Source organism: Lolium rigidum, chromosome 2 (assembly GCF_022539505.1).
Source record: "Lolium rigidum isolate FL_2022 chromosome 2, APGP_CSIRO_Lrig_0.1, whole genome shotgun sequence".
Lineage (NCBI taxonomy): Eukaryota > Viridiplantae > Streptophyta > Magnoliopsida > Poales > Poaceae > Lolium > Lolium rigidum.
The window spans coordinates 158791211-158813838 of record NC_061509.1 but is presented as its reverse complement, the minus strand read 5'-3'; the positions used below and the strand labels follow the sequence as shown (position 1 = coordinate 158813838).

At 45.3% G+C, this 22628-nt stretch overlaps 1 protein-coding gene across 1 annotated transcript; it reads right to left on the bottom strand.

The window, feature by feature from the left end:
• Positions 1-1614: 1614 nt before the first annotated feature.
• On the bottom strand, positions 1615-4222 carry LOC124687549. Its single transcript, XM_047221324.1, has 7 exons — positions 4065-4222; positions 3794-3878; positions 3550-3678; positions 3370-3459; positions 2817-2936; positions 2225-2344; positions 1615-2092 (listed from the first exon to the last, which is right to left on the bottom strand). The coding sequence occupies exons 2-6, from the start codon at positions 3869-3871 to the stop codon at positions 2306-2308; spliced, it is 456 nt and encodes a 151-aa protein (XP_047077280.1). The 5' UTR covers positions 3872-3878; positions 4065-4222; the 3' UTR covers positions 1615-2092; positions 2225-2305.
• Positions 4223-22628: the final 18406 nt, after the last annotated feature.

The following is a 22628-nucleotide window of genomic DNA, read 5'->3' as shown; positions in this document are numbered from 1 at the left end:
AAGACCCAACACTGGTGCCTTTCGCAAAAACAAGAAAACACGGTGCCAGGTTCTCGGTCAGCACGGTGGTAGATTATTGGGCTTGCATTGTATCATGTAGCCTTATTCGATTCGCTTGTGAATGTGCATGCCAGTTACTTATGTCTTATAGTGGTCTAAGATAATACTCCGTAGTATTTAGACTCGGAGACTAGACTTGATTAGCCCTCTCCAAAGTGGAGAGAGAGCGTGATGGGTCAGTTTTTGAGCGGGTAATCTCTGTAACCATGATACTAAGGTGTGAATGCATGATGCAAGATAATCTTGGAGTGCTGTAACCATGATACTAAGGTGTGAATGCATGATGCAAGTTAATCTTGGAGTGTTGATATTGCGCGCCCAGGGAAATAAGTGGATACCCATGGGGGTACATACCCATGGGGCTAGGAACCGTCTGATCAGCGCGAAGAGTAGTGGACGGTTGGAAGCTAATCAACTGGTAAATGAGTCGATACTAGGAAGCATAGGCGTGGCGGCACGCCGCGCCCGTAGTGCTACCATTTTAGCATGCATAGTGAGGTGCGGTTCTAATTTGCATTGATACTTTTTTAAGATATATTTAGATTGTTACTTTTTTTAGGAATAGATTGTTACTAATACAGTTAGATGGTAGTTTGTTCAAAAGAAAAGATTTGGACCCTTTTACCTAATGGACTGAGGCACACTGGCTAGGTTGGTCTATACGTATTGATTTATGCTGTGGCCCTGTCCAATTGATTGCCAGGGAATAGTGATGGGCTGGGCCTTTAGTTACGTTGATCCATACGTGATGGCCGTTTTTTTTTTTCTTCTTCTGTTTACATTTTCCATCACTTCTTTCTACCTACTCCATTTTTGTAGCTATGGCGATAGAGAATTGGGAAGACGAAGAGGAGGAGGTAGGTTGTAGCGAAGAAGGGGTAAAGGTCTATGCGGCGTTGCCGTCAGCTGGGATCCTGCACTTTGGACTTGAAGCCAAGCTGCGGATCTCCCTCTGAGAGACCATGGCCGCGCGCATGAATCCGGCATGGTGTTCTTCCCCGCGGCACACCTGCAGCAGCAAAAGAAATGGCACTACCCAGAGAGGAACGGCGCCATGGTGCTTGTCGTTCTACTCTGTCGACGACTTCGCCTCTTCACCGAAGAGCCACCGCCAATAGAGCCTCTGCCGCAGGGGATGCAGAGGAGTAAGGTCAAGACGGCGGCCCTACAGCTGCGGTGGGCGCCGGCTCACCAGAAATGCTGGGCACCGAAGATTCGGTGCTTCGGCGTCACAGATCTTGTCAATTAAATGGAAAGCCACCGGAGGAATCAACCATGCAAGTCAACAATTTAAGCGGACCTCCTAGATGGTACGTTCCTTTTTCCTGAGCTAGTAATAGCGTATTTTATCTACATGTCAGTTTTTGAGTTACAGAAAATAACTGTGATGTTTCCAATTTGATCTTTGATATGTCTAGTACACTGAATTATATTTTCTGCATTCGTGAATATGTTAGAATTGAAAAAAGCAAAGCAAGAGTAAATGTCCAAAATCATGAACAATTGCTAGGTGGACCAGTTATAATGATTCAGGAATAGTACAAACACGGCATAATGATTGATCAATTGGTTAGTGAACTGGTTACATCAATCTGGAGTTACACAAACTTAGTTAAAACAGAAGGTAGGGTTCACTCTGTTGGTTACAGAGTACAGACACACAGAGAAACATAACGCTGCCATTCAACAGAAATCGCATCGCTTAAACAAAACCTTCAGTCTCTAGAGCTGTCCCAGCCTATATGGACAGGTCAAGGATTTTGCAACCACTGCCCCTTGAAATTTATGTTGAATCTGTTAATCGCAGTGGCATGATCTTGATTCGTAATGTAATTGGTCTGACTTGCATGTCAGTACATCATACAGTGCATCTGTACGTGTCATGTGATCTCACTAATCCAAAAGGATCTAGTACATACTCAATCACTGGAGCTGAATTTGGATTATAGGGTAAACGACTTATCTGAAGCCTTGGCAAACATGGACAGGCGGTCACAAGTAACCTTACTTGCCACTTGCAATTGAGAGCCAGCTGCCACATATGTACAGAGACACCATATCCATGCGAAATAAAGGAAGCATTAACAATTATTTAACATATGGGCATTAAGTGTATGCAAATGAAAGTTGGATATCAGAAATAGGAACATAGAAAAATGCTTACATGAAACAATATTTCTAGAGATTATCAAGTACTTCTTGGTATATTATGTTCCTTGTTTATGTAGTTGGTTCCCCATATTCATCAAGTGCAAGTATCCTTAATCCTTTCCTCGATATTACCCTTGAAACAGTAATACAAAACTGTCAGTGCGAAAAAACAGGCTTTGGTAAATAAACACCAGCCTTGTCAAGTGTCTGCCCTTGGTTTTATTAATTTTCATTGCATAGCATAGATACTAAGCGAACTGGATACTACTGGCATTGAAGTGTGAAATGCCACTTTGTAGACGGAGGAATATCCATTTCCCTTAAAGCATACAAACCATTAACCTTAAAAACTGTTAACTGTCAAGATCATTCTGACATTCATGCTTATTTGGTGTTATTAAACAGAACATGCACTCAACAGCCATAAATCGATAACATGCTACTCGAAGGCAACCAAATACAACAGGAGAAGAGTATCACTCTTATAATTCAATATATCCATGGTAGCAACTATGTGAAGAACGCATGGATAATCATCAGTATTCATCAATGGAGTATATATGAACCCCAGAAAAATGGCCATATAAGATGATCTATAACTGAACCTTCCATGTACCATGTAGATCTGTACCCGGTAGCATGTACGCATGACTCAGCTCATTTAGGTTGTAGGGAAGATAGTGGACAATGGCATCTTTCAATGAACTTGTGACAGTTGAATCAGCCTGATTTTTTTACAATGATGAATTTGCCAGATGAAATTACAGATATTTGAATAATATACACAAGGATTGAAAGGAAATAAAAATAACCAATGAGGTGAGAAGTAACAGCAGGTTTCTTTACAAACTTTAAACATATGCGAACTCCAAGATCTTCTTTTGATGTAGAAAGTTATGTACACAATTATTTGCTTTGAAAATACATGCTATTTCAAATGCTAATACTATATTAGCATAAGAATCGCTCTAGAGCTTAAATTTTTGCAGAATATTTTTATTTAGAACTGAATTGATATATGACAATTCCTAGGCATATACATAGCCTGCTCCAAAGGACCAACATACTCAGCACAGAACCAAAGTAAGCAAATTATCATGATCATGCAGCAAACTAAGAGAGTTTCAGTATTACTATTCTTTTCTGTTTGGATTTTACCTTCGATAGTGCGAGAACCCTTAACTTTGGCGTGCTGAGTAACACACCAACAGAGAAACACTGGTTGCACCTTTCTGAACAATAGATCACCTAATATAGCAAGAATCAATGCAACAGCATGAGATGAGATGACATTATGAATAGAAATATATAAATGTGTCTAGGTATTAAAGGGAGGACCTTACACAGATTGATAGCTTTTGCATTGTGGCCAAGGCTTAAAGATTGCATATTCGATGGAAAAGTAGCAAGCGTTTGTTCAGCTTCATCAGACACGAAAGTGATATATCTCCACAACAGGTTCTGATTCTGCAACATGCAACAGGAAGGAAGGAACGATAAACCAAGATAATATGCGGTAACAGGCTAACAGAAACACCTTATGGCTGCATCAACACCAATTGTCACCTTGGAATTTTCTTACCGGAAATGACGTACACATAGCCACATAGGCCCAGCCCCTTCTTATGCACCCAAATTCTTGTCGATACTCTATACACATCTTCAGCCTATAAATCCAAACATGCCCAGATTCAGCGAGAAGACAAAGCTATGCATATAAGGGTAACAAACAGAAAATACTATGCAACATTTAGTCCTTGCTACCTAGGTTATGTCAGCTCCATGCCTCACAAAGAATTACTGAATTCAGTTAGGACATAGAGTGACGCTGGACATAGAGTACACGGGCTGACCTGAGCGACCATGGGATCGATGTCTCCGCTATTGAATCACCACTGCCTTCCTTCCAGGCTCCCGCTGTGCAATCGCGGCACCTGTACCCCCGCCTATCCTCTGCCCCCTCGTCGACGAAACCATGGCGAACGCGAACAAATTCACGAGCGGAGGAAAAGCGAACGAAAATCTGTACCTGGTAGCCAGTAGGAGCGGACGTGGCGGCCGCACTGCTAGCCTTCGAACACGGACATGACAAACCAGCCGGCGGGGAAGCCGGACTTCCTCGGTGGGCGCCGCGACGGCAGTGAGGATCCGACACACGGCGCTGCCAGCGACGAAGAAGATCGGACAGGGGAGCTCGGCGGCGGCGGATCGGGGGAAGGGGGAGGGCGGTGGAGGCGTGCAGCACGGCGTGAATTTAGGCCAGCCGGGACAGGCGTCTGAGCGTTCAGGAATCTACTGGGTTCTACTGGATCGGTCAAAGCGGCGCTGAGATGGCCCCAAACGGTGAAGGTGGGGCCTACTTGGTAGATATATTTTTAGAGAACGTGCAGTAACCGGGAGGGGCGAGCGGAAGAGCATGTAACAACCGGTAACCGGTATCTAATTTAGTCCAGAAAAAACGCAAATTGAAAGAATAACGCCACATGAAAAATAGAAAGGATACGTGTCACAAAATAATTGAAGGGATAGAGGAGAAATTGACGCATCAACAGTTCCCAAATCTCTATGAGATGCGTTGACTGGTTTACCTTTTATATAGTGTATAATATAATGTACACTTACGATATGCACATCACAAAGCATGTTACGATCAGGTGTAGGAGAGGTCAGATACAGGCGTCAAGAGCGTACAAGCAGGTGCAGGGGAGGTCAGATACAGGCGTCAGGAGCGGCTTGTTAGAGAGCCTGTGCCCTCCCTGGCCATTTAATGTTGATTCAATTTTCAAAAGACGATTAAATGCTACTATCTCCGTTTCAAGAAATAAGACGCATGCGTATTTTAAGATTAACTTTGATCATAAAAATTGAGTAACAAAATTTTAATTATATTATATAAAATTAGTATCGTTGAATTCGTATTGAAGAGAACTGTTTAATGATACTAATTTCATACAAACAATATTTATGTATTTGAAGTAATTTTAGATCAAAAGCTCGTAAAACGAGGCGCCTTATTCATTGAGACGGAGGTAGTATGCGCAGAAGGTACAACATAGAGCATGCGCTGCCTCCCTCTCCGCTGCCTAGCTTAGGGCATCTTCAGCGGGCCTACGCAAATCAAAGGTAAAACCGATCGTTTACTTTCATTTCGCGTCGATTTAAATGGTCGAAATCGATCGCGCGTCCGTTTGCGTCTAGTGGTGTCCCCACGCATAATAAATTTTTCGTCCTCGGACTCGTCGGCGTCCTCAGCCTCGACCTCCGCGTCATCGTCTTCGTCAGCGCCCTCATCGTCGTCATCGGCATACTCGTACTCGTCGTCTTCGTCGTCCTCGTCATTGAAGCCGTTGCGACGCTGCCCACCAGCGCAGGCGCATGGAAGGCGAGACGCGTCATTAACGCGACGTCGGACACTATGTGTCGGGACGGTAGGCTGGGGTATAGATGCGGTACGAATATGCCCATTAGGAGAGAGGTTCGGTCGTGAACGTCACACGCGTACTACCAGGCTAGGATTCTATCAAATACACGCTAGATCAAAGATCGCGGGCGGTATGAACAGGCTCGTTAGGAGAGAGGTTTGGTCGTGAACGCCACATGCATACTACCAGGGCTAGAATTTTACCAAATACACGCCGGACCAAGACATGGCTTGATCACCATGGAGATGGAGATCGAGACAATGGCTTGATCATCATGTAGAGAATCTTCACCGAGCATTCCGAAAATTAATCGGTAAGTTTATATCTATATTCAAATCGTTATTGCATCTCAATAGATAGATCTTGGGTGGTACATGTATGCCGTTTTTTTTTGTTTTCCATGCACGAATCCCAACACAAACACCTTGGTGATTCCCTATTGTGAGTGTGGGGCTAGAAAGTTTGTTGCGCTTTGATTGGAGCCCACACTAGCATATGGAGTTTCCAAGGTGTTCGATTAACCTTCACCGGGAGTGGTGTTTTGTAACATGGGAGCATATGCTCCCTATATTTTAAAATGTTTATTACACATATTTTAAATTTCAAAAAAATTGAAACAAAAAATTCGCACGTACATCTTCACATGCTAAGCACTCACAAAGTCGTTTCATAAAAAATAAACTTATCATGTGACGTGTGCAAAAAAGACAAAATTCAGTGCTAAAAACAATGCTTTTCACAGGATAAGTTTTCTCTTTTTTACATAGGCCACAAAAAATATTATTTTTTCGTGAAACTTGATGCACACACATATATTATGGAGATGTACATGTAGAATTTTTTGTCAAAATTTTTCCACACTTCAAAATATGTTTTTTTGGTAGAGAGAGCATACGCACCCGGGAGCCGAATTGAATTTCCGCCTAAGATGCAGGTACCTTAGCGGAGGGTGATACTATAAGGGTTTATAGCCGAAAAAAAATTTCTAACTAGCGCACTCCGATTGCCTATGATCTATCTAAGAGTAATGTTGTAACGCAAATGGTTTCGGTGACGTACACTCGTAGACCTAAAGTGGTTAATGTTCCGCTAAAATATGGTATATGTAGTCGTACTCGTCGTCGATCTCATGGTCGCGTTCAATCTCCTCGCATGATGTTGAGTGCCGCAAGTGCCGCATCTTGTAGGTTTCACACACGTACGGTGCCCAACGACGCTCCCTGCTCCTTTCCAGCAGAGTTGCGGAAGTAGATCTCCCGGATCCGGATCGCAGCAGCTCCCGCGTACTAGGTGGGGTTGTCTCCCTCCCGGCGCATCTCTTCGAGGAATCATGCGGAAGAGAAAACTAGAGAGAAATTTCTCTATTTAATTCTTGTATCTTCCTCCCTACACTTGTCCATTATATATAGGCGAAGGGAGAGGGGTAGGGCACATGGCTTGCCTGTTGGAGATATGCCCAAGAGGTAATAATAAAATAGTTATTATAATATATTTTTGTGTTTATGATAAATGTTTGCATACCATGCTATAATTGTATTGTGATACATGTGTGTTATGTAAACAACAAGGAGTCCCTAGTAAGCCTCTTGTATAACTAGCTTGTTGATTAATAGATGATCATGGTTTCGTGATCATGAACATTGGATGTTATTAATAACAAGGTTATGTCATTAGGTGAATGATATAATGGACATACACACAAATAAGCGTAGCATAAGATCACGTTATTAAGTTCAGTTTGTTATAAGCTTTCGATACATAGTTACCTAATCCTTCGACCATGAGATCATGTAAATCACTTATACCGGAAGGGTACTTTGATTACATCAAATGCTACTGCGTAAATGGGTGGATATAAAGGTGGGATTAGGTATTCGAAAAGTATGAGTTGAGGCATATGGATCAAGAGTGGAATATTGTCCATCCCGATGACGGATAGATATACTCTAGGCCCTCTCGGTGGAATGTCGCCTGATTAGCTTGCAAGCATGTGAATAGTTCAGAAGATATGACATACCACGGCACGAGTAAAGAGTACTTGTCGGAGAAGAGGTTGAACAAGGTATGGAGATACTGATGATCAACCTCGGATAAGTAAAATATCGCGAGACAAAGGGAATCGGTATCGTATGTAAATGGTTCAATCGATCACTAAGTTATCGTTGAATGTGTGGGAGCCATTATGGATCTCCAGATCCTTCTATTGGTTATTGGTCGGAGAGGAGTCTCAACCATGTCTGCATAGTTCACGAACCGTAGGGTGACACACTTAGGGTTTGATGTCGTTTTAAGTAGATATGAAATATGGAATGGAGCTCGAATGTTGTTCGGAGTCTCGGATGGGATCCAAGACATCACGAGGAGGTTCGGAATAGTCCGGAAAATAAGGTTCATATATGGGAAGTCATTTTCCGGGGTTCGGAAAAAGTCCGGTGTTTTGACCGGAGCTTCTAGAAGGTTTTGGAAGGACCGGAATAGTCCGGAATATTGTGGAAGGTTTCGGGACGACCCGGGCTGTCTAAGGAAGTCCGGAGGGTTCCATAATAGGTGTATCCACGTTTTCCTTAAGGGTTAAGAAGTTTCCCCTAAGGCAGATTCGGATTTGGCAAAAGAGTCCTAGTTCTAGTAGGTTTCGGCTAACAGAAACCTACCGGAACTCTCCCAAACTTGGGGGGTAGGTCTTGGACGACCCAAGGACCTTTTCCACCTAAAAAAGGAGGGCAAGGGGAGCCCCAAGAGCTACACAAGTCGCAGCCCTAGCTCCCCCTCTCCCAAACCCTAGCTACTCCCTCTTCCTCCTCCTTCTCCCGCAGCGCTTATGGCGAAGCCCTACCGGAGATCTCCACCACCACCGTCACCACGCCGTCGTGTTGGCGGGATTCCGAGGAGGATCACATCCGCTGCCCGCTGGAACGGCGAGAAGGACGTCGTCATCAACACCGAACGTGTGACCGAGTACGGAGGTGCTGCCCGACTGTGGCACCGTCAAGATCTTCTACGCGCTTTCGAAAGCGGCAAGTGATCGACTACGGCAACAACGAGATCTAATCTCGTAGGCTTTGGAAATCTTCGAGGGTTAGTCTCATGATCTTCTCGTTGCTACCATCTTCTAGATTGGATCTTTGCTTGTTATTCGTTCTTGCGGTAGGAAATTTTTTGTTTTCTATGCTACGAATCCCATCATTGCCAAGGTTCAAAAGAGTGGGGATGGGATGGTGCTGCCGGCCGGCCCTCCTTGGGCCTAGTGCCCCTCCCCCCCCCCACACACACACCTAGCCCGGTCGGCTGCCCCCTTGGCCCAATGGGTGGCCGGCCACTTCCCTTCATGGGCCTCTCTTTCGGTGAGGCGCATTTAAGGTGTGAAACATGTTATTATTAAATAAAATGTTATATTTAATATTATTCACTAAATTAATATATAACACATATTATTTGATTACCAATGATCCAAGACACACCTCCCGAACCACTACGAGCACCCATCGGATACTCCCAGAACACTTTATGGCTTTCTCTCTATTTCCAATGATTCCAAAACTATCTTTAGTTTTATTTGAACCTCTAGTGTGTTACCCTACAGTTTGTGAACAACACAGACATGATCGAGGCATCAATTCGATCAATGATCACCATAGGGGTCAGGAGAACCATAACGATCCATGTGTATTCAACGAAGATACGGTCATCGTTTGAACCATTACGGTGAGTCCCATTCCTTTTGTTACTTCGATATCGGCACTTGTCCGAGATATGATCATCGGCATCATCATACTAGTTTGATCTCGTTACCGACAAGGCTATTCAACTCATTCCGTGTGATTTCATCCCCATGACCTAGTCATACGATGCGTAGCTTTATGGATGTAATCTTACTGAGTTGGTCCAGTGTATCTTTCTGTCACGTGGATGAACGAATCCCGCTATTGATAGATACGTGTCAACCCATCCCTTTGGAATACCCAACTACACATTTATGATCATCCTTTTACGGTGTGACGGTTGATGCGCTTTGAAGATAGTGATTAGATATGATCTCATGGCCTAAGGATTAGGTCACTACGCTTTCATAAACATCGTAACGTTGAACTTTGTGAATTGATGGTATTAAAAAACTTATATATTGGGTAAGTCCATCATATCATTCACCCAATTATAAGATCTCATTCTCCAATGGCGTATATGTCCATGACCGGGTAACCTCGATCATCGAATGACCACAATGAGCTAGTTTGCATACATATGCTTACTAGGGACCCTGGTTTGTTTACAAACTACACATGTGTCCATGTTTCCTATTAACATAGTTATAGCATGGCATGAAATTATTATGAAAAATTGAGATAAATAATGAATACTTCTTATTATTTGCCTCTAGAGCACTATCTCCAATAGTCTCCCAATTACACTAGAGTACAAATAATCTAGTTGCATTTGTTACTAATCATAACACCATACGCTTATGTGCTAATGATCATCCTTGATCGTGGAAAAGGTTGTTAATAGTCTGAATCATTCATATCCATATGTCTTTGCTAATCGTTTATGTCACCTCGTTTGACATTATTCTATCATCAAGATTATAATTTCGCATTGGTGCGTTTGATACTAGAGTGAGACTTTTCTGTGTACACCATGCTAGCAAGGTTTTTGGTAGGTTCGTTAAGCTTGTTAGCATGCTTGCATGCTTACCATTTTCAATGATGTTGTCATGTTAGCTTCTACGTGTGAAACAAGCAGCTTGCTTACCATTGTTCTTGCACTTTGGTATTTAGCTTATCTCTATAGGAAGCGACCTCCCCTCATCTGTTGGCGAACTCTGTGTTGCCGGCTCACCCACTCCGGTACATCCCGGTTCCTGATAGGTACTGCCCTATTAGGAAGAAGAAACCATAATACAACATGTTGCTTTGTCCACCTTCGTTGTGAACCGGGTCTGCGAGTTGGCCAAGGTAGGGATGACCGGAGTGAAGTTCTTCAGGAATCATGACCTGAAAGCAATTGTAGAAGTTCTCAAGTTCATCGGCCATGAAGTTGGTGTCGACCAACTCCATAACCATCTGAGGCACTGAATAGCAAGGTGGGTTCATGTCTGTGGGCTGAAAATACTTGAGGACGTGTGTTGGGTGGAGAATACATCGGCAATGATGATGGACGATGATGCACACTGCCCACATCAAGGTTAGATCAGTGCACCTTTTGTTTCACATCATTCACTACATGTCGTTAGCTTCACATGATGAAGAACTAACTAACCTCATCATTGCAGAGTCACCCTAGGGACTATGTTCAGATGAAGATGATCTACACCGAGCATGCTCTAGTAGATCCGCTCACTCCCTCCGTGGTCCACCGTGCTCTGAGCCACCTCATGGATCACAAGGCACATGCGAACAGGTATCTTGTGATGACCCATGCTGACAGGATGGCCTAGTTCATGTGATGGAGATACACCCCAATGTTCAAGAAATCGTTAATCTTAACTTATCGATCGGCCTTAAAATGAAGATTAATCGCTTATCGGCCGATTAATCGATTTTATCGGTTAGTCATTTATCGGCTTATTTTTTATAAATCCTAATTGTTGACACTAAATTTTCTATATATGCTATGCAAAAAACAATATTTGAGCATTGCACATAAGTATTACATTGATTCCTTGCATTTGAATCAATAATAATGGAAATTTTGAACTAATGCATAATTCTACACAACCATAGGACGAAAATATCAACTGTCATATAAAATTTTATTGAAATTTCACTAACAGTCAGACGAAATATCGGCCATGAGAGTGAAAATCGGTCGAAATATCGGCTAAAATGCAGAAAATCGGCTAAAATATTGGTGGCGCAATAAATTGGCAGATATGCTGAAATCTTATCGCGACCACCCGATTCACCATAAATCGGTATCTCGGCCGATTTTTTGAACAGTGGATACGCCCTATGGGGTCTATCACCAAGCTCATTCATCGAAATGAAGAGAGACTAGGCCAGGTACTGTCGGCGGGCGACTAGACCAAGCGCCCTAGCGACCCAGGAATAAAACGAATCAGCCCAAACGGTCTAAACTTGTAAAGCCTAACTTTCTGTATATATATAAAGCCACCAAGGGCACCCCCTTGAGGGGCAGATCTATCATTAGACAATCTCTCTCCCTACGCCCATGGCGACTCCCTTGTAAACACATATATCATGATCATAGTGATTTCTAGCAGGATGATGCGATCCTCCACCGAGGGGATGTGAACCTGGGTACATCGTGTGCCAATCTCGCTCCCGGATTCTCCTCATCGCTGATACATCGAAATTTGGCACTATTTTACTGAGGTTTTTAAGTACACTATTACTCATATTGTCCATCATTTCATGCTCCAGCTAGATACACCTATGCATATTCTGCATACTTACGAGTTCTTGTTCATTTTCATATGAGCTTCGCATATTTAGTAGTTTTAGTAGAATTTAATTATGTTTTCCTTTTCTTTGACATGTATTCAGGTGTTATTGGAGATCATGGAAAAAGGGAGCAAAAGGGACCAAGAGGGTACAAGATGGGAGAATTACAGGTACCATACTTAGCCATATAAGATGTAGGAAAAGTATATTTTTCCAACATCTTATGTTTAAGTTCTAAGGCCATGGTGTTGTAGCTCTTTTCCATACGAGTTCAACGAGCCGAAGAACACCCAAATCGTAGTACGGGTGAAGAAATGACGAGCAAAATACGAAAGCATATGCAAGTTTAACGACCATCGGGCCTGCCCGTACCGGGCTCCGTTGGGTCCGTTTCGTCAAACGGAACAACATTTGTGAAGGCCCGATGGGCATATTTGGCCCCAGGCTCCGTTGTTTCACGAAACTGACCTCCATAGTGCTATTTAAGGAGAGGAGGAGCCAAGGAGGAGGGCATCATTCATCCACACCCTAGGGGCGGAGCCCTACCGCCGCTGCCTTCTCCACATCCGCCGCCTCCATAGCCTCCGCACACCTCCAAGATCAAGATCTCCTCCAACAACTCCACAAGATCCAAGCAAGAGAAGGAGAAGGATACGTCCCAATCTTCACCGCGCGCGTCGTTCATCGTCATCACCTCCAACGGCATCTCCACCTGTCTTCCCCTTGTTTTAGATTGTGTATTTGTAAGATTGAACATGATGATCTCCAAGAATTACTATGTGTATTTCTATTCATCTATGTTCGAGTAATTTATTCGGTTCTAGGTTGAGGTATGATCTATTTTGCAATATTAAACTTTGTGGCTTTATCTATTATATTACTCTCTCCTCTAGTGACAAAGAGGAGATATATGAGTTCATGTGATCCTTTGGACCGGAGTGTATTATTGACTTGCGTAGTGACAACGCGAGGTTCTAAGTAGTATACTCTTTGTGACAAACCGGTAACCATAGGGGATCGTTTATTTATCTAAAGTATTATCTTGTGTAATTCCAATGGACGGCTAAATAGTTGCCCCTCTAGTACTAGCTAGACACCCTCTTTTATTCTATTCCATCCTACAAGTACAACCCCTCTCATTACTTTTAGTTTTAGTTTACTTTGTTCTTGTTTAGCTCTTTGTTCTTAGTTACTTTAAACCTCTCTTAACTCATTTTTTCCATTTTAGTAGCTTATAGAATAGGCTATTCCCAAACCACAGTTTAGATGCGAACGTGGTTGCGCCCGTGACAACGCAGTTGCGGGGTTGTGTGATTGCCATTTGCAAAGATCCTTTGGGACGAACTTACTAATAAATAGTTGCTGCTACAAGTACTGCAATAACCCTATTGTTGGATGCAGGAACCCAGTCATCTACTTGGCGTTGTTGCCGGGGAGCATAGCGTTTGGTTATTGCATTCCCACTCGCACATAGTTTATTTCCGTTTGTTACTATTTACTGCTTTTACTTATTTGAAAAGAAGAAGAAAATTAGTTAATCTTTTAGTGCTAGTCTTGTTATTTGCTTTAATCAAAAATACAAAAAGATTGGAATTGGTAAGAAATATGCATGGGGAGTTTGATCCTTCCTTATTACTTTCACCTATTACTTATCCCACTGCAGAGTAGAGAGTTGTGAAATTAGGCCATAACTAATACTTATCATTCAAAGAGATGTTTTTCAGGAGACCCAGAGAATAACCCATATCAGCATATTGAGGACTTCGCTACGTTATGTTCTACAGTGAGACCCAGAGAATAACCCATACCAGAAAAAGTCTTTGCTGAGCGCGGACTTGATGAAAGAGAATTTATGCGCAACGTTGAGTGGAACCCCAAGAGGAAGATATGATAAGCACAGCAGGAAGTTTTCCCTTAGTAAGAAACCAAGGTTTATCAACCAGTAGGAGAAAAATGTTCTCTCCCGAGGTGTTGCGAACCAACTCGTGGCAGGGCGCACTGCCGGCGTTAGCAGCAACGTGGAGACCTGCACACAAACAACCAAGTACTTTGTCCCCAACTTTCAGCGAGGTTGTCAAGCTCACTGGTTTTGCTGAAAACAAAGGATTAAACAAACCATGTGGAAGAAGAATTGTTTGCTGAGAACAGAACAGGAAAATGCTGTAGAAGATTGCAATTAAAAGAAGAAGGATCGGGGTCCGCAGTTCACTAGAGGCGCCTCCCTGATGTCTACGTGTGCTTCTATTCTTGTAGACAGTGTTGGGCCTCCAAGAGCAGAGGTTTGTAGAACAGCAGCAAGTTTCCCTTAAGTGGATCACCCAAGGTTTATCGAACTCAGGGAGGAAGAGGTCAAAGATATCCCTCTCATGCAACCCCGCAACCACAAAGCAAGAAGTCTCTTGTGTCCCCAACACACCTAATAGGTGCACTAGTTCGGCGAAGAGATAGTGAAATACAGGTGGTATGAATAAATGCGAGCAAGTAGCAACGGCACCGTGAAAAGTGCTTTGTCTGTCCGGGACTCGGTGTGTGGTTGATGGTGGTAATATTGCGGGAATTATAGATGCAGACAAAACAATGAAACAAACAGCGATAGCGATATTTAGGAACAAGGCCTAGGGATCATACTTTCACTAGTGGACACTCTCAACATTGACCACATAACAGAATAAATAGATAGATGCTAGACTCTACACCCTCTTGTTGGATGATGAACACCACTAACTGTGTAGGATTACACGAACCCTCAATGCCGGATCGGAGTTAACAAGCTCCACAATATTCAATGTTCATATTTAAATAACCTTAGAGTGCATAACAGATCAACATAACCAAACCAAGTACTAACATAGCATGCACACTGTCACCTTCACACTACGAAAGGAGGAATAGATCACATCAATACTATCATAGCAATAGTTAACTTCATAATCTACAAGAGATCACAATCATAGCCTACGCCAAGTACTACAAGATGCACACACTGTCACCATTACACCGTGCAGGAGGAATAAACTACTTTAATAACATCACTAGAGTAGCACACGGATATATTGTGATACAAAACACATTGCAATCATAAAGAGATATAAATAAGCACTTCACTATGCCATTCATAACAATGAATAAGTATTCTGTGAAATATAGCCTAAGAGACCCACACGGTGCACACACTTGTCACCTTTACACACGTGGGACAAGGAGTCTCCGGAGATCACATAAGTAAAACTCACTTGACTAGCATAATGACATCTAGATTACAAGCATCATCATATGAATCTCAATCATGTAGGGCAGCTCATGAGATTATTGTATTGAAGCACATAGGAGAGAGATTAACCACATAGCTACATGTACAGCCCCGAGCCTCGATGGAGAACTACTCCCTCCTCATGGGAGACAGCAGCGTTGATGAAGATGGCGGTGGTGTCGATGGAGAGGCCTTCCGGGGGCACTTCCCCGTCCCGGCGGCGTGCCGGAACAGAGACTCCTGTCCCCCAGATCTTGGCTTCGCGATGGCGGCGGCTCTGGAAGGTTTCTCGTACCGTGGCTTTTTTGTATCGAGGTTTTAGGTCAGGGACCTTTAAATAGGCGAAGAGGCGGAGTCGGAGGGTCGACGAGGCGGTGACACACTAGGGGGGCGCGGCCCAGGCCCTGGCCGCGCCACCCTGTCATCTGGGGCCCCTGTGGCCCCTCTCTGGCGGCTCTCGGGTGTTCTGGAAGCTTCATGCAATCCTAAGACTCTGGGCGTTGATTTCGTCCAATTCCGAGAATATTTCCTTACTAGGATTTCTGAAACCAAAAACAGCAGAAAACGAGAAGCGGCACTTCGGCATCTCGTCAATAGGTTAGTTCCGGAAAATGCATAAATATGACATAAAGTATGCATAAAACATGTAGATATCATCAATAATGTGGCATGGAACATAAGAAATTATCGATACGTCGGAGACGTATCGGCATCCCCAAGCTTAGTTCCTGCTCGTCCCGAGCAGGTAAACGATAACAAAGATAATTTCTGGAGTGACATGCCATCATAACCTTGATCATACTATTGTAAACACGTGTAATGAATGTAGCGATCAAAACAATGGTAATGACACGAGTAAACAAATGAATCATAAATCAAAGACTTTTCATGAATAGTACTTTCAAGACAAGCATCAATAAGTCTTGCATAAGAGTTAACTCATAAAGCAATAAATCAAAGTAAAGGTATTGAAGCAACACAAAGGAAGATTAAGTTTCAGCGGTTGCTTTCAACTTATAACATGTATATCTCATGGATATTGTCAATGTAAAGTAATATAACAAGTGCAATATGCAAGTATGTAGGAATCAATGCACAGTTCACACAAGTGTTTGCTTCTTGAGGTGGAGAGAGATAGGTGAACTGACTCAACATAAAAGGTAAAAGAATGGCCCTTCGTAGAGGGAAGCATTGATTGCTATATTTTTGCTAGAGCTTTGGTTTTGAAAACATAAAGAGAGCATAAAAGTAAAATTTTGAGAGGTGTTTGTTGTTGTCTGATACGTCTCCGACGTATCGATAATTTCTTATGTTCCATGCCATATTATTGATGATTCCTACATGTTATATGCACACTTTATGTCATATTCGTGCATTTTCTGGAACTAACCTATTAACAAGATGCCGAAGTGCCGATTGCTTGTTTTCTCGCTGTTTTTGGTTTCGAAATCCTAGTAACGAAATATTCTCGGAATTGGACGAAATCAAGTCCCAGGGTCCTATTTTGCCACGAACCTTCCAGAAGACCGAAGAGCATACGAAGTGGGGCCACGAGGTGGCCAAACCACAAGGCGGCGCGGCCAAGGAGGGCCCCGCGTCGCCCTGTGGTGTGGGCCCCTCGTTAGCCCCCCGACTCTTCCCTTCCACCTACTTAAAGCCTCCGTCACGAAAACCCTGATGCGAAAAACCACGATACGGAAAACCTTCCAGAGACGCCGCCGCCGATCCCATCTCGGGGGATTCATGAGATCTCCTCCGGCACCCTGCCGGAGAGGGGATTCATCTCCCGGAGGACTCTACACCGCCATGGTCGCCTCCGGAGTGATGAGTGAGTAGTTCACCCCTGGACCATGGGTCCATAGCGATAGCTAGATTGTTGTCTTCTCCTCATTGTGCTTCATTGTTGGATCTTGTGAGCTGCCTAACATGATCAAGATCATCTATCCGTAATACTCTATGTTGTGTTTGTCGGGATCCGATGGATAGAGAATACCATGTTATGTTAATTATCAAGTTATTACATATGTGTTGTTTATGATCTTGCATGCTCTCCGTTATTAGTAGAGGCTCGGCCAAGTTTTTGCTCTTAACTCCAAGAGGGAGTATTTATGCTCGATAGTGGGTTCATGCCCGCATTGACACCGGGACGAGTGACGAAAGTTCTAAGGTTGTGTTGTCTTGTTGCCACTAGGGATAAAACATTGATGCTATGTCCGAGGATGTAGTTATTGATTACATTACGCACCATACTTAATGCAATTGTCCGTTGTTTAGCAACTTAATACTGGAAGGGGTTCGGACGATAACCTCGAAGGTGGACTTTTTAGGCATAGATGCGGTTGGATGGCGGTCTATGTACTTTGTCGTAATGCCCAATTAAATCTCACTATATTTATCATGACATGTATGTGCATTGTTATGCCCTCTCTATTTGTCAATTGCCCGACTGTAATTTGTTCACCCAACATGCTTTTATCTTATGGGAGAGACACCTCTAGTGAACTGTGGACCCCGGTCCATTCTTTTATACTTGAAATACAAATCTGCTCGCAATACTTGTTTTACTCGTTTTCTCTGCAAACAATCATCTTCCACACAATACGGTTAATCCTTTGTAACAACAAGCCGGTGAGATTGACAACCTCATCTGTTTCGTTGGGGCAAGGTACTTTGGTTGTGTTGTGCGGGTTCCACGTTGGCGCCGGAATCCCCGGTGTTGCGCCGCACTACATCCCGCTGCCATCAACCTTACGTTGATTGCCAAAACCCACCGGCGGGCAGCGGCCTTGTCAACACTCGTAGAGCCGGGGGAGCCTAGAGCTGCGGCTGGCTGAGACCCCTCCGAGCGACGGCCCGCAATGCTCTTCCGGTCACACGCGGCGTTGCGAAGTGCAAGGCGTGCCACCCGACCTATACCTGGTCGGGAAGGTGATGAGATTGCCTCGCTTAATTTCCTGCAGGGCATACATGTAAACGTTAAATACGAGCCTCGATCGGCTCTCGGGTTATCTCGTGAATCGGCTCAAAGAGCCGATCCACCCATGATTCGTACGGGGTGTACGAATACTTGGTGGTACTGCTTGATCAAGATGAAGCTAATGAGATCTACGACGATTTAGGGTTTTCACCACATAATCGGATCATCCTACTCCGAGGTTGGGCCGGATGGCCACGCACGGTGCTCGTAAGCCGATCCTAAACAAGGCCAAAAAACCAACATGAAGTTGATCCTAGGAACATCCCGTTTAGGACTTGCGAACGCCACCCTACGTGCCACAGGATCCTCCCCCTTTGTAAGGCCAAACTATTGCAGATATTAAACTAATCCTTGTAGAACAAGGAGCAATCGTAACGGATCGGATCTACTAAATAATGATCAAGCGGGGTGCCGCCCCCACACCGAGATAGGCGTGAGGACGGCTAGATATGCAAGGGTTGCACTACGTAAGCATGCTTAAACGAAGAACAATGCTAACCCTAACACATCTAATGATAACTACGTTGCTCGCCATCAAAAGCGCTTCGATACGAGCAACGCATGAACAACGTGGGGCTTGTGCTGCCTAGATCGCAAGATGCGATCTAGGCAGCATGTCGCTTACCGATAGAAACCCTCGAGATGAAGGAGTTGGCGATGCGCCGAGATTGGTTTGTTTTTGGGGTTGAACGTGAGTTGTTGTTTATTCCATAAACCCTAGGTACATATTTATAGTCCAGCGGACTTTCTAATGTGGGCGTGCACTAAACCGTGCACGAGATAAAATCTAACTTCTAAACCGATATACAATTTATTATATTAAGATACACGGGCTAACTAGCCCAAATTCTCCGTGCGAGGCCGCTTCATAGTTCCTCCATATGTAATCTCCCAAGCCCATCTTGATCGCGGCCCACCTCCTGATTTAGCCAAAATCTGGTGATAACACATGCCCCCCTGGTTTTGGTAATGATAATTTCAAAACCACTCTGTTTTTTCCTCAGAGGGGTCATGTCACGGCAGAGCGGAACTGTCGCAGCACGCCTCATCATGACGACTTGCCTTCCCAATTTCTCTGCACGATTTGACGGTTTTGGCACCATGTCCTCGAGAACTGCTCGGAAATTAAAACCCCCACCTCCTTTTATTTAGCCACAACGAACAGTTCTCTTTTTTACCCCTTCCGCAGTAGTGCTCCAAAAAACCCTCCCCTGCAACCATGTCCTCTTCCTCTTCCTCTTCTTCTTCGTCGGATCCTTCCCACGTGTCTTCTCCCATCCGAGAGTCGACGCCCTCGTGGGGTACACAAGCGGCGTATGACATCCTTGCCCCGACGAAGTGGGACAAAGAGGACCATGACTCCTCCGTCTGGTCCGAGGATGACAAATCCCAAACCGACGGGGAGAGCGACCTCCGCTTCCTTGCTGACGAGGAAGTAGTGGAGGAGAGCGAAGACGACCGCCTCTCCTGGGCGGACTTCACCACCTCCGAGGAGGTGAAGGAAGAGGGAGAGGAGGAGGAGGATGAAGACAGCTCCTCCGACGAGCCGCCGGCCAAACGCCGCCACCTCTGGCCCGGGAACTTCAGCGACGTCGACAGTGACGACGACGCCGTCGAAGAGGACGAAGACGACGAGGGTCCTATCGGCGGCCGCTGGAGCAGCGACGACGAGCCGGCGGGGAATAGCACCGGCGGTGGAGACGACGGCGACGACGATGACGACGAGGGCAGCAGCGGCCCCTAGATAGGGTCTTAGCATAGGACTAGCAGTAGCAGACGGGGCAATGTATCCCCCTGGTCTTCTCTTTTGAGGGCAATCAGCTCTTCTCTGTAAGAAATCTGGCTCATCAATGAAGAAATTCCCCAACTCGATTTTGCCGATTCCATTTATGATAATTTAGCCGATTGTCTTCCCTCCTGATTCTGCCGATTGCCACACTAGACCATGCCCAACAAGCCGATGGCATCGCATCGGCTTCCCATACTAGATTTCGAGATAGATCCATCCAGACCCAAACTCCTTGCCACACAAGTCCAAGCCTTATTCGCGCGAATCCACGAGATCTCATTCAAGATGACATGTTGGACCTAGCGGCAAAACTCCTGAAATAATGTCGGGTCTCCTCTTCCTTATTCTCTCCGAATTCTGCTCGTTCAGCTCCGAGCAGCTTCCCTCTACAATAAACACCGTCTTTTGAACGAGCCGACACGAAGAGCGGGCCCACCTTGACAGAGTTGGTTAGACCTCGAGGGCGAGCTGCCCCCCGAGCCTTAGCCAAGGCGAGGGTAAAGGATGGATCATCACCATTGAGATTTCGGGGCGGGCTCAACCTTGTCCAAGAGAGCTATCCCGCAGGGCCACCAGCCGATCACCTCCCTTCCGTTGAGGGTCCATACAGCCGATCCGGCAAGCTATGATAATTTTGCAACATAAGCACCGTTCTTCGGGTAACTTGCGGTGCGAGTTCGGCCGATCCCAACGAGATCGGCTCCCGGAGCAGAGACCTTCAAGGTGAGCTGCCCCCCGGGCCTTCAAGGTGAGAATAGCAACGAGCTGATCACGTCAATCATCCTTGGTTTCTAACTCACAACGTCGTATCAACCGATTCAAAACAAATCGGCTCTTTTAGAATGAGGGAATTCCAGGACGAGCCGCCCTTCCCCGAGCTTCTTTAGTCCAAACCTTGCGCCTTGCTGATCAGATCAGCTCGTCATCCTCGGCAGGCTGAAGCAACTTCCGGTGAGAACGTCTTCGTGTTTCTGACGCCCTCCAGACTCTTGGAGGGAACTACCCCCTCTGCTCTTAAGTCGATGCTCGCTGCATCGGCCTTGCCTGAAATTTTATTTTTTTTTATTTTTCGGCCGACTTGTATATCGGCCCCCATGTTCCAATACCCATCAACGAAAGATGAAATGGTTCTGTTGCATACCCTCGTATTTTATCTACCTGGGTGCCCCCCCGAGCCGATTCTGTCAAGAGAATTGATGGTATCGGCTCTGTTGGATAACATGTTGAACCCAGGCAGAATGGTGGGTGAGGATATTCACGGCCGATTACTGGAATCGGCCTCCACGTTGTTTGCTCAGTGAAGGTCTTGTAACGCTCCTTCACAGATCCTTGGGGCCGATCACAAGGATCAGCCTCGCCGACTTGCACATCACTTGGCTTACACTACATGGTCAGGCCAGTGGATAAAACTAGCTTAACCCTTCCCTTCGTCACATCGATGCGCTCGCAGTCGACCAATTTGATGCCTGAAAGGGGTTCTTGGCCTGCTGCTTCCCATGCGTTCATGCCAGCCGTTGAAACTTCGGCCGAGTCGTCGGCTTGGACGACCTCTACCTCATCCCCATCCCACTGTATTATGCATTGGTGCATTGTGGAGGGAATGCAGCAGTTGGCGTGGATCCAATCTCTTCCTAGCAAAACAGCATAACTGCTCGTGCTATCAACGATAAAGAACGCCGTGGGGATGGTTTTTCTTCCTACGGTCAGATCCACATTCAGAACTCCTTGTGCTTCAGATGCTTGGCCGTTGAAGTCGCTCAACGTTACGTTGGTCTTGATTAGATCCGAACTCGAACGTCCCAGCCGACGTAGCATAGAGTACGGCATGATGTTAGCTCGCCGCTCCGGTGTCCACCAAGCATCCCGTTTACTGAGCCTCCCATCAATATACCCTCGTAAGTACGGGGCCTTCGGATGCCTGTAGCTCTCGTCTCGTGGCTTCTCAAAGATAACCGGCCGTGGGCCGCAGTCAAGTTGTGCCACGGAGGTCTCGTCTAACCCTGGGGCATTGAACTCCGACGGGAGGATAAACACCATATTTGTGCCAGCCGATGTTTCATCATCGGCTTTTCTCTGTTCGGGGCGCCACTCTTTTCTTTGTGGCTGACCTTCCTCGTCCGGGGTTCGCAGAATTTTGGCGGCCAGATCGGGCCGTGCCCTCCTTAGCGTGCGCGGATATAATCTTTCGGTTTCTTTCAACCCTTGCGGACGCTGGACTCTTTGCTTCTGGGAACGGCTGAGCCCATCAGGGTACCATCTGGACTGATGATATTTGTATTCTTCACTACCGTCCTCTAGCTCCTCGAGATCTTCCATCTGAGGGGACTCGGCACGCTTGTCCCGATGCGGGGGGGCACCCTTCTTTCTTTGTTTGCATTCTGGGCAGTCCTCGATTGTTGGCAATCGGCTCATCCCTGAGTCCCAGCAATGTTTGAAGAACGGGCAGTCCCAGTGCTTATCCATGTCACTCCGTCCCCTTGGCCTCCCTTCGGCGCGACGGCCGTACCCGTTGTTGCTTCTACCATGTTGGCGGTACCTTCCGACCTCGGCATCGGACCAGTACATTCCTCTCATCGTCGGC

Coding starts and splice junctions, on each gene's coding strand:
- LOC124687549 (XM_047221324.1), bottom strand. CDS start 3,871: ATGTGTATAGAGTATCGACAAGAATTTGGGTGCATAAGAAGGGGCTGG. Junction 3,679..3,793: donor CTATGTGTACGTCATTTCCG/GTAAGAAAATTC, acceptor TGCATGTTGCAG/AATCAGAACCTGTTGTGGAG. Junction 2,345..2,816: donor ATCTACATGGTACATGGAAG/GTTCAGTTATAG, acceptor TACTGTTTCAAG/GGTAATATCGAGGAAAGGAT.